Below are 18,366 nucleotides of genomic sequence, written 5' to 3' on the forward strand. Positions count from 1 at the left end.
AGTTCCTTTAGCATTTGTTGTAAAGCTGGTTTGGTGGTGCTGAATTCCCTTTTATTTCTTTTTCTTCTCTGATTGCCATGGCCAGGACTTCCAAATCTATGTTGAATAAGAGGGGTGAGAGTGGACATCCTTGTCTTGTTCATGATCTTAGTGGAAATGCTTTCAGTTTTTCACCATTGAGTATTTGTTGTGGGTTTGTCATATACGGCTTTTATTATGTTGAGGTAGGTTCCCTCTATGATCGTTTTCTGTAGAGTCTGTTTTTTAAACATCTTTATTGGAGTATAATTGCTTTACAATGTTGTGTTAATTTCTGCTGTATAACAAAGTGAATCAGCTATATGTATACATATATCCCCATATCCCGTCCCTCTTGCGTCTTCCTCTCACCCTCCCTATCCCACCCCTCTTTGTGGTCACAAAGCATCAAATTGACTTCCCTGTGCTTTTGGGTGTTGAATTTTGTCAATATCTTTTTCTTCATCTATTGAAATGATCATATGGTTTTTATTTCCTAATTTGTTAATATGGTATATCACATTGATTGCTTTGCATATATTGAAGAATCCTTGCATTCCTGGTGTAAATTCCACTTGATCATGGTGTATGATCCTTTTAATTTGTTGTTGGATTCTGTTTGCTAGTTTTTTGTTGAGGATTTTTGCATCTATGTTCATCAGTTATATTGGTCTGTAATTTTCTGTTTTTGTGATATCTAACATCATACATAAAAAAAAGCTCCAAATGGATTACAGACCTAAATTTAAGACCGGACATTATAAAACTCTTAGAGGAAAACATAAGAAAAGCACTCTTTGAAATAAACCACAGCAAGATCATTTTTGACCCACTTCCTAGAGTAATGAAAACAAAAATAAACAAATAGGACCTAATTAAACTTAAAAGTTTTAGCACAGCAAAGAAAACCATAAACAAGATGAAAATATAACCCTCAGAATGGGAGAAAATATTTACAAATGAAGCGATGGACAAAGGATTAATCTCCAAAATATACAAACAGTTCATGGAGCTCAATATCAGAAAAATAAAGAACCCAATTAAAAAGGGGGCAGAAGACCTAAATAGACATTTCACCAAAGAAGACATACAGATGACCAAGAGGCACACGAAAAGATGCTCAACATCACTAATTATTAGTGATGCAAATAATTATTAGTGCAGCAAATAAAAACTACCATGAGGTATCACCTCACACCGGTCAGAATGGCCATCATCCAAAAATCTACAAACAATAAATGCTGGGGAGGGTGTGGAGAAAAGGGAACCCTTTTGCACTGTTGGTGGGAATGTAAATTGATAGAGCCACTATGGAGAACAGTATGGAGATTCCTTAAGAAACTAAAAAGCGAGCTACCATGTGACCCATCAATCCCACTACTGGGCATATACTGTGAGAAAACCATAATTCAAAAGGTCACATGTACCCCAGTGTTCACTGCAGCACTATTTACAATAGCCAGGACATGGAAACAACCTAAATGTCCAACAGTAGATGAAAGGAAAAAGAAAATGTGGTACATATAAACAATGGAATATTACTCAGCCATAAAAAGGGATGAAATTGGGTCATTTGTAGAGATGTGGATGTACCTAGAGTCTGTCATACAGAGTGAAGAAAGCCAGAAAGAGAAAAACAAATATTGTATGTTAACGTATATATGTGGAATCTAGAAAACTGGTACAGATGAACCTATTTGTAGGGCAGGAATAGAGACGTAGACATAGAGAATGGACATATGGACATGGGGCGGGCGGAAGGGAGGGTGCGACGAATTGGGAGATTAGGTTTGAGATAAATACACTACATAAAATAGATAGCTAGCGGGAACCTGCTATCTAACACAGGGAGCTCAGTTTGGTGCTCCATGATGACCTAGATGGGTGGGATGGTGGGGGTGGGGGGGAGGTCCAAGAGGGAGGGTATACATATAGCTGATTCACTTCGTTGTACAGCAGAAACTAACAACATTGTAAAGCAATTTTACTCCAATAATAAATAAGTAAATAAATAAATCCAGCAGCTGAAATATAGTTGGACAAGTACATGATTTGCAGTGAGAAGATGAAGTATCATATTTGACCCTGGTCACTTATCATCTGTGTGTCCCTGGGCAGAACTGTAACCTCTCTGAACCTCCATTTTCTCATCTGAAAAATGTTAAGTCCTATCTCACAGCCTTCTGAGAAAATTTAGAAGATGTAAGTGAAACATTTCCACCTAACACAGTTTCACAAACTCTAACACACACAGGAATAATCTGGGAATATTGCTGAAATTCTGATTCAGAAGGTCTGTCTGTGGTGGGTCCTCTGTGCTCTGCTATTGCTACCATTTTGTTATCGTTGGTGTCATCTGGGGGCTGGTTAGAAATGTAAAATCTCATGCCCCACAGTATTTACATTTTAACAGAATCTCCAGATAATTTGTATGAACATTAATGTTTGAGCAGCACTGGCCAGCATCAAACCTAACACACTGCAGATTCCTAATCTAAATATGTTAGAAGTTTTGAATCATTACAGAAGTGTGCAGGATATAGATGAATATAACACATATTTTCCTACTCAAAATTTGACTATATATTCAGAGCCAAATCTTGCCCAGGTGTTGCTTTAAGCTAATGAGTGGCCTCATCCCAAGTCAAGCTTCTACTCTCTGACAGCTACTAGCAGCTATTTCAGTAGATATCTTCATTGTCAAAAGCACTTATCATTTTCTTCACCAAATTTATTTAAGTATTTTAAATAATATTACCTTTACTAACTAAAATTTGTTTCCCTGTATTTATTTATCAGAGACTACTCTTAGGAGCTTTTATCAACACGGTAAAAGAAACACAGTTAACACACCACATTAATATAGTTCAAGCCAAAGCAAAGATGATTAATGCTTTCATGAGCCTACACTGCTTTATTGTGGGTATATGAATAAAATTCTTAAAAAGATTCTTAGGGGGTTGGGACACCTAAAGTTGTGAAACTAATTTAGAAGCTTAGTTAGTGGTGGTGGCCTATTTTAAGGGGTGGGAGCAGCCCAGCATGTAAGTCAGTGAGGAATATGTGAAAATATATTTTGAGATTTCAGCTAATATGCCATAAAACCTGATAAATCCACCAATTTTTAGAAAGAATATTACTGCTTTTTATGATAGATTAACCTTTCTATCCACTGTTGTCTGAGTTATTTTTACTATCTGAAACTTGTAAGGTATTGATTTGTAATCATACTTTGCAGTGAATAATATAAATATAAGGATCAAATGAGAACCTTAGCATTTTCATTTGTGTAAGAGAATTATTTTCTTTCTTGAAGGTCTTCTCTTTGTTTAAAATGCCCTGAAGTGTTGATATTTCTTGTAGAGCAGATTTGCTATTGGCAAATTCTCTGTTTTTGTTTAGCTAGGAATGTTTTATTTGTCCTTCATTTTTGAAACATAGGTTTGCTGGATAATATAATTCTGGCAATGAGAATGATGAAAAATCAGCTGATAATCTTATTGAGAATCCATTATACATGAGTTGGTTATCTCTTGCTGTTCTCAAGGTTCTCTTTAAGACAGTTTGACTGTGATGGATCTAGGTCTAGATCCTTTTGCATTTAGCTTGCTTGGAATTTGATGAGCTTCTTGAATGTGTAGACTCATATTTTTCATCAAATTTCTTCAAATTCCAGCAACTCTTTCTTCAAATATTCTTTCTGCTCATTTCTCTTTCTACTCTCCTCCTACTCTTACGCCTATGCTGGTATGCTTGATGGTGTCCCACAGGTCTCTGAAGCTCTGCTCATTTGTCTTTATTCCTCTTCCTTCTGTTCCTCAGACTGAGTAACCACAGTTGTCTTCAGGTATGCTGATTCTTTCTTCTGCCTGCTCAAGTCTGCTGTTGATCCCCTCTACTGATTCTTTTCATTTCAGTTATTGTACCTTTCAACTCCAGAATATCTATTTGATTCTTTTCTACACTTTCAAGCTCTTTATTGATATTTGGCAAAACATTATTCTCACTTTCCTTTGGTTCCTTCATTTATTAGAAAACATTTAAAATAGCAAATTTAAAGTCTTTGACCAGTGAGTACAGTGTCTGGGTTTCCTCAGAGTCTGTTTTTTTTTTTTCTTTCCCTTGTATATGGGCCATGTTTTGTTTATTTTTTGCATGTAGCATTATTTTTTTGAAAACTGCACATTTTAAAAATAATATAATAATATGGGAACTCTGGATATCAGATTCTTACCCTCCCTTTGTTGTTGTTGCTGTTTGTTGTTTGGCTTTTTAGTGAGTTTTCTGAACTAATTCTCTAAAGTCTATATTATTTGTCATCCGTGGCCACTGAAGTCTCTGCTTGGCTTACAGTTGTCAGCTAAGGATTGAACAAGGATTAAAAGACTAGAGCTAATAAGTCTCCCAGTCTTTACCAAGACACTCTGTGTTCGTGTTGGGGCAAACTTTCAACATTCAGCCAGGCAGGTTACAACTCTGCTTTAGCATTCAGATCCTTTTTGTGCAGAGCCTCAAGATCAGTCAGAGGTGAGAGTTTGGGGACTTCTCAGTTCTTTCCTGAGCATGCATATAGCCCTAGGCATGCACAGAACCCTAAGCATGCATGTAATCTTCTAAATTCTCAGGAATAAAGCAGAGCTTTTCAACACCTCCTATGGAAGTCTCTTTCCTCAGATTTTTCTTCTAAGCTTTTTGTTTAGCCTATTGTTTGTCTTCAACCGTTATCCACTTGCTTCAGGCAAACATGATTTTAAATGAAAGAGCCCCTAATTGTTTTTGACAAATGGCCTTGAGAAAGTGTTGCTCACCCTGGTCAAATTCTTATTTAGATAAAATGAAGACAAGCCTCTTGAGTGGCGTCTTCCAGGGAACCACCAAGCAAGTAAAATAATGACAATTCTTTGGGAATGGGACTTTGAAGGATTTCCATCCCTGCTTTTCCCATTCCAGTGGCTGCCAGACTGCTGGTTCCCACTGTGATTGTGGGCTGTTGGTTTTCAAGGCCACTGCAGAGAGGAGGATAGGAATAGGATGACTTAAAATACCACAGTGCTTGCTATTCTGTACCAAGATTCAATGATTTTATTTTTAATAAACACTCTCCAGATTACAACAAGCCTTTAATTTCCAAAGTTCTGCAAATGATGATTCAGAATATTTTTGTCAGTTGCTTTTATGGAGGAGAGGATTCTTGTAGGTCTTTATTACACCATTTTGGCTAATGTCACTTAAAATGCCCTGAAGGTTTCGAATGCTGAGCAAAAGTTGTATGGAACTTCATTGTCTTGCTATATTATAAAGACAGACCATATATCCACTGGAGGGTTCCACTTTGAGATGCCACTACAAATGTCTTGATAGTTTGAGGCAATTGTCTGATGAGAGATAACAGTGACTTCCTCAAAGAAAGATTTTTCCTAATTAAATGTTAAACTTCCAAGAAATGTGTGACAATGAAGAGGCTGGTCTTTGGAACTAATTAATTCTGGGTTCAAGCCCTGCATTTTCTCCTTAATAGCTTTGGGATGCTGATCAAGTTACTTAACTTTCATAAGACAGTGATAGATAGAACAGTATCTATTCATAGATTTTTTTTTAAATCCAACTACACTAACAAAAGTAAAGTGCTTGGTATAGTTCATGTTAAATGCTCAAGAAATTTTAGCAGTTAATATTGCTATAGATAATATTGCTATTATCATCATTAAGAATATAGTTTGGCACTGCTAATAATAATGCTGAATGTTCACCTGAACTCTTTAATAACTCTTTAAGAGTCACATTCAAAATAAGAAATAAAACTGTTTCACTCATACTATTTTGTTTTCTGTGCAATTCCAGGCACTGTGGTGGTCCAACAGTTGATGTCAATGATGATTAGCAAACATGATCGCCTCTTCCCCAAAGATGCAGAGTTTCAAAGCAAGCCCCAGGATGGAGTGAGCAACAACAACAATGACCTTCAGAAGAAAGCCACCATGGGTCAGCTACAGAACAAGGAGAACACTAATACCAAGGACAGTCCTGGAAGACGGTGCTCTTGGGACAAGTCTGAGTCTCCCCAGAGAAGCAGCATGGATAACGGATCCCCCACAGCTCTATCAGGCAGCAAAACCAACAGCCCAAGGAATAGCGTTCACAAACTGGATGTCTCTAGGAGCCCCCCCCTCATGGTCAAAAAGAATCCTGCCTTCAATAAGGGCAGTGGGATAGTCACCAATGGGTCCTTCAGCAGCAGTAATGCAGAAGGACTTGAGAAAGCCCAAACCACTCCCAATGGGAGCTTACAGGCCAGAAGGACCTCTTCCCTGAAGGGGTCTGGTACCAAAATGGGCACCCACAGTGTACAGAACGGAACGGTGCGGATGGGCATTTTGAACACAGATACCCTCGGGAACCCCGTGAATGGTCGCAGCATGAGCTGGCTGCCCAATGGCTACGTGACCCTGAGGGATAACAAGCAGAAAGAGCAAGCTGGAGAGTCGGGCCAGCACAACAGACTCTCCACCTATGACAACGTCCACCAACAGTTCTCCGTGATGAGTCTTGACGACAAGCAGAGCATCGACAGTGCCACCTGGTCCACTTCCTCCTGTGAAATCTCCCTCCCTGAGAACTCCAACTCCTGCCGCTCCTCCACCACCACCTGCCCGGAACAAGACTTTTACGGTGGGAACTTTGAGGACCCCGTTTTGGATGGGCCCCCACAGGACGACCTTTCCCACCCCGGGGACTATGAAAACAAAAGTGACCGGAGGAGTGTGGGTGGTCGAAGTAGTCGTGCCACCAGCAGCAGTGACAACAGTGAGACCTTTGTTGGCCACACCAGCAACCACAGCGCACTGCATAGTTTAGTGTCCAGCCTGAAGCAGGAAATGACCAAACAGAAGATAGAGTATGAGTCCAGGATAAAGAGGTGAGGAAAATCTGGAGCCCCAAACTGCCAGAGAGGGTGTGATAGCTTTCTAATATGAGACAGGCTCACCCAGAGAGTAAATATGCTGACTCCAAAGTCAGAGAGCTGGGTAGCTTCACCATTTGTAAGCTGTGGGACTTTGGGAAAGCTCACTTCATCTCTGTGAATCTCAGCTCCCTAATGTGAACATTTTAAATTCTAGCAGTATCTGCCATGAAAGCATGTAAGAAATCATTGCACATTGTCCCTGGCATAGAGTAGTTGCTCAGTAATACTATCTCTTGTCAATAAATGTGTAGATTTGTGTTCGAGGGCTGGGGAGAGGAGCGGAAGGGGATGAGTGCAGAACAAGGAGTCTGTTCTCATAGGAAGAGGATGAAATGAGGATAAAGAGACGTTGGAGAAATAAACAGATCTTTATTGTTCATTTTTTCCTTTGCTGAATGCTGGGAGAGTGTCTGTTCTCTCCCAAGCTCAGACCCAGACCCCAAGGATTCAGCAGTGGATAAAACAGACAAAAACTCAGCCCTCGTGGAGCATGCTTCCATTCCACTGGAGGAGACAGATAAATAAGTAAAATAGATCTCATGCTAAGTAGAAGACTAAAGCAGGGAAGAGGGGTAAGAAGTGTTAGTGAGGGGTAATTCTAAGTGTAGGGCCTTATAGGAGGTTAAAGAGGCAGCTACGCAGATGCCTGGGAGGAGTGGAAATGCCGTGAGATGGAATAAGTGAGGAGCTCAGAGAGGTACCTTAGAGCTTTCAGGATCATCTTAAGTCTTTGGCTTTTACTCTGGGATTGGAATCCAGGGAGGTTTCTGAGAAAAGTGATGGCATGAAGTGTATTCATATGGACAATGGAAATTGTAGCCTAAGTGGGGAGCAAAACATATGAATTATAAGGAAGCAGTTGCGCTGAAACCTAATTGAAAGCAGTTGACGTCTTCTCATAAGTTGACCGAGGTGGCGATGGCTTAGCAACTTCAGAGAAGCAACCTGGGCAAGACATGGGCTATTGGCTGAGCATCCTGTGTTGACAGTACCCCTGACTGCTAGATGCTCCATCATCTTGAAAGGCAGGAATACAGAGAATGGAGCCCAGGATTCACAAATACAACCTTGTGCTGGAAACCTGAACATCAGCACACCCCGCGATTTCACCAAGGTCACAGAATTACAAAACTGATTGTTTTTATGTTCTCCGTTCAGTGTAGTATAAGGGAAGGACACTGCACTCTCAAGAGAAGGCCTGAGGCTCAGTTTAGCCTGAAGTAACCCCTCTAGTGGCCTCAGTCCCAGTCCCAGACTGTGCCTTAGTAGACCCCTTCTTGTTTAGGGTCCTCATAGTTTGTGAACCTCAGTCTTTGTCCTGCTTCAAATGCTTCCATGGCTCCAAATCCCACGTGGTTTCATGTTTATATATAAAGTTGACCTTAATGTATTTTAATGTTTCCCATCCATTTATCAATTATCAAGCAAAAAGATATGTATTTTTAAGAGCTATGGTAAAGTAAATATTAAAAAAATACTTCTTATATGTTAGATTGAAAAAGTTACTTTCTTGGAAACAGAAACTTGGTTTGAATTTTCCTATATAATGCTAAGTGACAGGAGGTTTAAATAAGAAGAAAAATGGAGTCATCATCTTATAAGGCTACTCTTCATTCTGAATGTAGTTTTTGGAACCACTGACTACCAAATCTCTGAATTGCTGCCAAGGCATGATGATAAATTAGCACTTAGCACTGAGAAGCAAGAGATAACACTTGAAACTTACCTTAGGATAGGAATACATTATTCTGAATGGTTGCAGACGTACAGGTTCATTTATGAGAACATTGGTGCTACATTTATGTTCTGAGTCTATGGTGCATTTTAGAGACATTGATAAAATAATAGAAGCTTCCAGCAGAATGTCATTCATTGGCCTCTTTCACTGTAGCATTTTTACCCATGTGACAAGCAAAGGGAGAGGTCCATGATAAAGTAGGGCAGAGGAGCTGCCACATGACCAAGCCACAGAAATATAAGAAGTAACTGTTCTAGTTAATTCTTTTTTTTTTTTTTTTTTTTTTGTGTGCGCGGGCCTCTCACTGTTGTGGCCTCTCCCATTGCGGAGCGCAGGCTCAGCGGCCACGGCTCACGGGCCCAGCCGCTCCGCGGCATGTGGGATCTTCCCGGCATGGGGCACGAACCCGTGTCCCCTGCATCGGCAGGCGGACCCTCAACCACTGCGCCACCAGGGAAGCCCTCTAGTTAATTCTTGATCATTCCTGTTTAGAATTATACATTTGTCTTTCAATTCCTTTTTAACTCTATTCACTACAAGTATTAAGGATAGATAGATGATAGATAGATAGATAGATAGATAGATAGAGATAGATAGATAATAGATACGTACATATATACACACATACGTACATACATCCCTAGATAGATAGAAAGATGATAGAGAAATAGATACTATACTTTATCTATCATTGATATGTATGATTTTTAGTTTTTAAACATGTGAGTTTGATGTTATTCCCTCCTCCCTCACCTTCTCCTTTTATCATATTGTGGTCAGAAAAATTCATTTGTATGATATCAATTATTTGGTCTTGTAAGAAGTATTTATTAACTTATTATTGGTTTGGGATTGTATATATGACCAATAGATCAAATCTGTTAATCAAGCTGTTCAAATCTTTTACATTTCTCCTAATTTTCATCAGATAGAGCTATAATTTCTAAGAAAGTTATCTTAAAATTTCCTAATTTTTGTGGATTTATCTATCTTTATAATTTTGTTATATTTTATATTGAATAACTTGAAACTATACAGCTAGATGAATAAAAGTTCAGAATTGTTTATATCTCCCTGATGAATTGATCCTTTTATCATAAAGTAATGGTAATAATGCTTTTTGCCCAAAAATATTTTTTCTCATATTAATATTGCTATATAACTTTTATTTTGATTAATAACATTCTGCTATATATTTCCATTAACTTTCAAACTTTATGTTTCATTATTTGAAGACATATTTTTTTCAGTTCTGGAGTATTTTTATCCATCACCATTTTTGTTTATTTCATCTCCCCATTTTCTCAATTTTCTGTCTCTCCAACCCTTATTAAAGTATGTTGGACCTTCTTAATCCATTCTCCATCTCTGTTAGCTTCTCTTTCTTATATTACATTTTCATCTTTTTTCATTACGTGAGGAATTCTGGGTAATTTTTCCTCAGAGCTGTTTTCTCATTTATTTACTTTCTCTTCTGATTAATTCTGTCACTTCACTCAGCCCATGAGTAGAGTTTTTGTATTCTCTGTCATAAAGAAAATTGATGTTCCAAGCTCTCAGTTGAATCACTTTCAGCCTTCTGCCTCTTTTATACTGGAGATCTCCTCCTCCCCATGAGCAAAATAAAAACCTAGTCACAGCTTCCAGGGCTTCTATCCAGGAACAATACCCCTCATGTGCTTCCATTTACTGTTCTAAATTTGAGTTTCTTCCTTGGTTCTGATAACCTCAAGATGCTCTTTTATTTCTTTTAACCTTGCTATGTATTTAAAAAAAATATTTTTCTTATATATTTTTCCAACATTGATCTGTGCTTACAGTGGGAGGGGTTTCTTCTGTTTTCAGCCCAGTCTATTAGATTCTTGGACGTTTCATATGAGTGACTGTTATGTAAAATGCATTAGTATATTTTTTAAAAGGTGTCTTCCTTGGTATTTAAACTTGAGTTTCTTCCAGCTTTTTTAGTTCTAAAATAAGTAGCTTTAGAAAGAAAAGAGAATATATTGTAAAATAATTCTGGGTGACTACCAGGTTTTTATGTAAAAAATGTGATCATGTGGTCAAAATGGCCTTCTAAACTGATTATAGAATGTGACGTTTTAAAAAATTCTAGTTTCTTACAAAGGGAGAGCAGATTCATCTTTAAGTGTTCTTATGATTATCTGGATGAAATATCAACATATGGGACTCATTATTTCAAAACAGAAAAATAATTGAGATTTTAATTTGAAAATTATTAAAATAATCAGCTTTCTGAGAGCTACCTGTGCATTAGCCTTTCATATTTCAATAGTATGTCAAATTAAAACATACTCCTGGGACTTTAGCTCAGAATAGGAGAAATTAAAATGTCAGCCATTACCAAGACACATCATCTAATAATCAAGTTCTTACTATTCCTCCTTGAACAACAGCAATAATAAATTATGTTTTGGAACTTAGTGATTATTGGGAAAACTCTGTTTATAGGAAATTATCTAAAATTATACAGTTATCCAAAAGAATGTAGCTATCAACCTATAAAAATATAACTCTAGAGATCTTAAGATATATTAACTTGGAAGGCAGTGAGAATTTTAGATAGTAGGCTACTTAGGTGGACTCCATTGTCACAGAATGTCAGATGAATTACTTATTCAACACATGTAATCTCTACCTCTCTTGTTACTATACGGTGACTGCTGTTAATACCACTTTTATATGATGGGACTCTATATGTCCCAGAGAAGCCCATTCTTAGCAGTTGACTTAACCTTTCTAACAGAGACATTTTCACTATCATTCTTTTTCCTTTGATAGAAAGCAAAAATAATTGTCCTTTTTTTCTTCCAACTTTATCAGACTCCCCCCCCCCCACCTTTCTTTTAGTAAAGCCAGATTTACATAATGATTCAGGAAGCTTTGTGGTTTAGGTTGCCTCCTACTTCTGCCATTCTGTGCTCCATGACATTGGTCTCTGACTTCTTTTTGCCAAAATTCATTAATTCGCTATCAAATGACAATGAAGTACATTCAAGAGATGTCTTGGGGTCTCAACAAAATGATAGTAAATCATGTTAGGAATCAGTTAAAAAAAGAATATATATACACCTTTTAATCCGTGGACCTTGCTTCATTGATTTGAAAGGCTCAATCCAATTTCCTAAACATTGCAGAGACAGTTTAGGAAATATTTTTTAGCCCTTTTGAATTTCAAATTAATAAAATTGCTTTATGTCTTATTCCTTCCCCCACCCTTTGTAGCTTAGAACAGCGAAACTTGACTTTGGAAACAGAAATGATGAGCCTCCACGATGAACTGGATCAAGAAAGGAAAAAGTTCACAATGATAGAAATCAAAATGCGAAATGCCGAGCGAGCAAAAGAAGATGCAGAGAAGAGAAATGACATGCTTCAGAAAGAAATGGAGCAGTTTTTTTCCACATTTGGGGAGCTGACAGTGGAACCCAGGAGAACCGAGAGAGGAAACACGATATGGATCCAGTGAGGCTGATTTCTCCCACTGTCTCCAGTGGCTCTGGGGAAGACTCTGGGGGTTCTGGTGGGAATATTATATAGGATCAGGTGGCTGGTCACCTGGATGTACAGAGTTCTAACTGGGGAAGACATATCATTTACAGACATTGCCCATTCATATCTGCAATGTGTACCAAAGTTGTATCATGCCCCATAATGCTACTGTCAAGTGTTACAACTGGATATGTGTATATAGAGTAGTTTTTAAAAAGTAAACTAAAAATGAGAAGCATATCTCAATAATTATTTTATTGCAAGTCTTGTATTTAAAATGTTAAATCAGTATGTCATTGCAGTTTAGCTTGCTTTCAAGCTTCACCCCTTGCACTTAAGCTATTTTTGGCATTGTGTTATCATCAGCTTATTTTATAGATCAATATTTTTATTTCCCCTTTTGCTGAGGAAATGAAAATAAGCAGAGATATAAATATATATAAGATGAGTTATTAAAATCAAAAAGAATACTTTGTGGCTGTGCTGTTTGTGCCAATGGACCTTGCCATGACCAAAAAGAGAAATGTAAATAATTTTATAAATTACGGTAGAATCACCAGGAACCTTTGAATTGCTCTGTAAATTCTGCCCTTGACACTGCTCAGTTTTCTTGGTGAGATGCTTTGACACAGGAGATTTTGGACCATGTAAAAAAGTCCCCTTCTCAAGCCCCCTGGTCTGCCTTGCCCATTCCACAGATGTATGTCTCCTATGCAGGATGCACCTTAGATGGGAAGCATGTTTTTTATAAAAAAGAGCATTTAAGCAGTCATGCCTTGAATTACTCTGTCCTTCTACTGGATGGTTATGAGGGAGATTCTTCCTGCCATTGGGAAGTTGAAGAACAATGCTGGCTAACCAGTGCTTACATTGAGTACGTGTCCTCTACTCCAACCCCGGCCCCCCACCTCCCCACCCACAACGCAAACAGTGAAATAGTATTACTGTGTCTCTCTCAGTTAAACTGCTAGAGTGTGTGCCATATATTCTGCTTTCACTCAGTCTGGCTGCTCTGTTGTCATCTAGGATTCTTTCAGCACAACAGAGGGTAAAGGCAGTTTGAGGCAAGAGGGAGCTGATGCAGGGGAAGGGGGCCAGAAGGAGGAGGTGACAAGATTGGAAGAAACTATTTTGCTTCTAATTTGTACAGTATTCTCCCCTGTCAAAAATATTTATTCACAATAAATTTAAAATGTGAATCTTTAAAGGTCCAGTTTTGATAAATTTGTGAACATCAGTAATGATAACTTTCTGGAGAAGCCCAGGGCTTCTAATTTCATCTTTTCTCAGATAATCTGCCAGAGACTGAGAAAAATTCACAGTTCGATGAGGCAATGATCGAAATAAATCTTTGTCACACTAGAACAGAAAGTCACAAAAGGTAAAATTGGAAATAAATACTACTTGAGTTTATGGGATTCATGTTGTTTGAAGATTCTATGTTTGTATTTATTTTCAAGGGGACAGTAGACTTTACAGAGTTCATTCTTGTCACTGTGCTGCTTTTGTTTATATCCTTACACAGAACAAGCTTACGTGGTCCTTTGGTATCAACCACTGTCTATGTAGCAATACCTTCTTTATCTTTAGTTCCCTTTTCTCTCTCTTTCCAATTCTTTAACAAGATACTCCCACCTGGATATCCTAAAGGAAATTCAAGCTCAAAATGTGTAAAAATGATCTCAATAGCTCTCTCTACCTTTTCATCTTTTCCCAGTCCCTGTCTTTGTTGACAAAAACCTCAGACTCATCCAGGGAGCTGTATGATACAATAGTAAAAATCAAAGGCTATGCAGTCAAACTGCCTGTGTTCACATTTTCTCCAATTTGCCAGCTGTTGCTGAATTTTCTATGCATCCTTTTTTACATCTGTAGAATGGGAATAATAAAAGTACTGCTCTCACAGATTTGTTAAGTGGTTTCAGTGAGGTAGCTTGTATTAGGCTGAGAACGGCACCTAGTATACAGGATGGACTCCATAAATGTTAACTCTGATTTTTCTCTACTTTGCCCTCTTCTTCACTTTTAAATTCACTCACCAAGTACTGTTTAGTCCACCCATCCTCACCTTTTTCATCTGCTCTCTTTGATCAGTTTCTCCCCATCTCTCAAAGAAAGCATCGCACCCAGCCACTTGTGTTCCAATATCTCTCCTCTACTTTCATTTGCAGACTGCCCTTTCTAAGTCACTCTTCTGATCATATTGTAGCCTTGCTAATAACATTCAAATGCCCTTCACACAGTGTATACGACTCTAACCTGAGTTTCATTCTCATCTCCTGCCACTTCGCCCCACGCCTGCCATGCTATTTCATGCCTCTGGAACTTTCCACCTCCTATTATTGTGCCCATCTTGACTGCCTTCCTTCTATCTAGCACACTCCTACCATGGTTTTTTTTTTTTTTTTTTTTTTTTTTTTTTGCCAAATCAAATGTCAGCTCCTCTATGGCGCTTCCTAGGATCTCAACGCAGAGTGAGTTACATTTTGTGCTCCCAATTTGGGTATATCTCTTTTAGCCTTTCCCATGTCTGATTATTTTCTTCACCAAGTTAAGAAGCACCAAGGGGGAATGAACGATAATTGCAGATGAGAGCCAGACAGACTAAGATATGCATCTCAACATGCCTTAGGCAAGATATGCAAGGCAATGACAAGTCACTTAACCTCCCTGAACCTCAGTTTTTTCATCTGTAAAGTGGAGATAACTCCTACAAAGTGCCTGCCACTTAGCTCCATTGATAGCTATATTGATAAATGGAGCTTCTTAAGGCATGAGAATAATATCTCATTGATCTTAAATCTCTCCACCTACAGCATTATTATGCCACAGAGTGCCAGCATGGAGAGTTAGCAGTAAATTTGGCCTTTGATTTATGAGGGATATTGTGATTAATTTTAACTATAAATCTCAGTGATGATGATCTCCAATCAATGGATACTATGAATAGCTTGTCCATCTGGGTTTCTACTGGTTCTTATATTAACTCTCCTGAAAGCCTAGAAAAAAATCAACTGCAAATTGACATAAGAATAAATTGGAAATAAGTAAGTAGTATCAAAGGTTCATTTGCCACGTCCTGTATACACTTCTTTAAAACTCTTTAGGCAACTGCAATGATTCTTAAATTATGAGCTCAGGAGAAAAGATTTGCTTCCAAGTGTTGAGTCTATAGTATTGGTTTTACTCACCAAACTATATGGCCGGGTATCCTTTAGAGAACATTTAATATAGAAGTGCCTAGGACATGAAGCCAACTGAAATGTAGATTTTACATGTAACTTTATTATGAACTGATGAAAAACTCCAAGTGGAATTTAAATAATGTCGTTCCTATTTATTCACAAGGTGAGGAGGGCTCCTTTTAAAAAAACTAGGTTATTCCCAGGTAGGATAGTTTAAATCACTGATATATAATTATCTCCCCTTGGAAATTCAGGAGAGGATTAAAGACTGGGAAGCCAACCACAAACCCCAGTGTTCCTTACATTGCAGATCTGTGTTCTGCTTAGAGTAGCATCCTAGAAAAGAATATGCGTGAACTTTTGGATTCAGAGACCTGGATCAAAATTCCAACTCTGCCATTTATTAGATGCACAAACTTAAGAAAAATTACATAATGTTTGTAAGCCTAAATTTGCCTTTCCATCAAATAGGGATAATAATAGTGCCTCTTCCTCACTGAATTTTTTCGAGAAATGATTAAGTGAAATGATCAGCACAGTACCTGGAGTATAGTAAGTGCTCAATAAATAGTAGTTGTCAGCCCTCAGATTACTTCTATTGAAAGGGTGCTGCAGCTTCTAGAGAACACAACAAGATTCTGGCCTCAGGAAACAGGCCGGCAATGAAACACTAGCATGCACAGCAGCAGAGGATATAATTGTGTCCCCTTCCCAAGTACTCTAATTTCATCTTTTCTCAGATAATCTGCCAGAGATGATGACAAGGAAGAGGCAACCCAAAGCATCCTTTCTATTCTGAGTTAATACAATTACAGCTGTGATCTGGGAATAATGTCTAAAGAACCACCTGTAACTGTTTTGCATCAACTCTGTCTATGTGGACACTGAGGAAGACATTGGGCATTAAAGGTATTGGGTAAAATACAATGAAAGTGCCTAAGAATATGGGCCAGTGAACATACCTACACTTACATCAGCATCACTGTTAGCGAGTATTTATTGAAGGCCTCCATAAGCCAGGCCAGCACTGTGCTATGTGCCCTGGGATACCTAGTTCACAATAATTACCACATGAGATGATGTACTGTGGACATAGGGGTCACAGAGGTGAGGCTGGGCACGAGCCATGACTATGATGTAAGCCCTGAAGGATGAGTTGTAAGTTAGCAGACAGGGAGGTGGTTTGGGGCAGAGACCTCCCTGGAGCATGCGTGGAACAGCACATGCAAAGATGCCTGTGGTGCAGAGTCTAGGGAGTCTTTTTAATGATATAAAAAGACCTACCCAGCCTGTGCCGTCGAGGTGGTCTTGTGTGTAACAACCTACCCGCACCCCACGAGACCGGAAAACACACTTAGGACCCAGGTGCCTTCCACTCTTTTATTCCAAGAAAGCAGCCAGAGCTGGACACATTTTACCTTGTTTGAATTCATAAACTACAGGGAAAGAGTGCTGGATTTGTGGCTCCCAAAGGTCTATTTCATTATTCTCTTTATAGTCTTCTTAACAGCACCAGTGGAGAATGAGTTGAACGTTAGCACTGCCCAGTTCAAGGGCCTCTTTTGCAAAGTGACTTGGAACACTAACAGTTCCCCAGGCAGCTGAAATTTACTGGACTTACAGTAGAGCTTCAAATAGAAAGTTTAGCTGATGAAAAGTGTGTTTTTTAACTCACAACTTGTGAATCAGGTCCAGGGCTGAACAACTCTTATTTCTGGACTACGTGTAGCTGCTACCATTATGGCCCCTCCAGGGCCAAGCCCAGGTGAGACCAGCCCACACAGGTAGGGGTCCCTTTCTTAAGTAGACAGTACGGGTAACAGGATATTACTGAATTGTTTGAATCATGAGTCAGATGGGACTCTCTGCTTTGAGCAAAGTTGTCTCTTAGCTCTGAGGGAAGCCCTTTAAGAACTGGTGAAAACACCATGTCCATCCCAGTCCTCTCCTCCCAACACACATGTTTCCCGCCTCCTTATGATTCATTAGAATTGACTATGTACCCCACACAAAAGTCATCCCAGGGTTGGGCCATCACACCTCACCCTCCATTATTTTTCACCAAAGTAGTTCACACTCCATGTCACTTGCCTACTGTGAGCTCATCACCACATTGCTCAGCACATTCCCCCATTTGCTTCAAACTCTGATCCCCCCTCCCCTTCCCCAAACTTTCCATTACACCTTGTACATCTAAAAGCTACCAGCAACCTCCCTTACATCTATGAAGAATAGCTACTTCCTGAAGACACAGCTCCCCAGTAGCCCTCTCAAGGATGGCTATTTTTCCTTCCTACAACCAGCGTATCATTAGGCTGAAGCAAATGTAGGTCTTGCTTGGCTCTTTGCTGCTACTTTCAGAGCTTTGATCCTCTGTCCTCCCTAAGAACCTCCTTGGAAGCACATGTCACATGAAAGAATATTTCAGCACCTAATCAACTGTTTTTCCCCCACCCGTACTCATGTGCCATCCACCAACCTGGCCATACAGCTCCTTGACCTGCTCACTTCTGAAAAATCTTGTTCTCCCTTTGCCTGAACATCAGCCACCTGTGTGCAAGGTTGACCTCACACTGTGTTGTTACCAACAACTGCACCATCACCAAAATATCTGTTCCAAGCCTCTACTCTCTGATCATCACCTCTTCTCTTTCTAGGTCATTGCCTTTGGCACCACCACTCCAACAATGCTTGCCTACTCCCAGAGTATCTCTGAGCCATGGACTTCCTTAAATTTTCACGGACCATCATCCCCTCATGTCATTGCTTCCCTCCTTGACCAACTTAGCTTCTGTGGTTCCTCATCATATTTATTCTCTTGTCTCCATCCTCAAATCCCTTCATCTTCTCTTCCACCACTCCACTCATCTGAGAAGAAAACAAAACAAAACAAAACAAAACAAAAAAAACCCAAATTTGGCTAAATCCAATTTCTGCTTCCTACGAACCTG

The 18,366-nt window shown here is 39.0% G+C and overlaps 1 protein-coding gene across 8 annotated transcripts in view; it reads left to right on the plus strand.

Annotated features, from left to right (window-relative positions):
• The window catches only part of ARHGAP24 (Rho GTPase activating protein 24), a 505,735-nt gene extending 492,298 nt beyond the window's left edge, over positions 1-13,437 (plus strand). For all 8 annotated transcript variants that reach the window (XM_032633271.1, XM_032633274.1, XM_032633272.1 and 5 more), the window contains 2 exons: positions 5,860-6,934; positions 11,964-13,437. In XM_032633271.1, the coding sequence (XP_032489162.1) occupies positions 5,860-6,934; positions 11,964-12,207 (1,319 nt within the window). In that variant the 3' untranslated portion in view covers positions 12,208-13,437. The remainder of the gene's footprint in view (positions 1-5,859; positions 6,935-11,963) is intronic.
• Positions 13,438-18,366: the final 4,929 nt, after the last annotated feature.

This window comes from Phocoena sinus, chromosome 5 (assembly GCF_008692025.1).
Source record: "Phocoena sinus isolate mPhoSin1 chromosome 5, mPhoSin1.pri, whole genome shotgun sequence".
Classification (NCBI taxonomy): Eukaryota; Metazoa; Chordata; class Mammalia; order Artiodactyla; family Phocoenidae; genus Phocoena; species Phocoena sinus.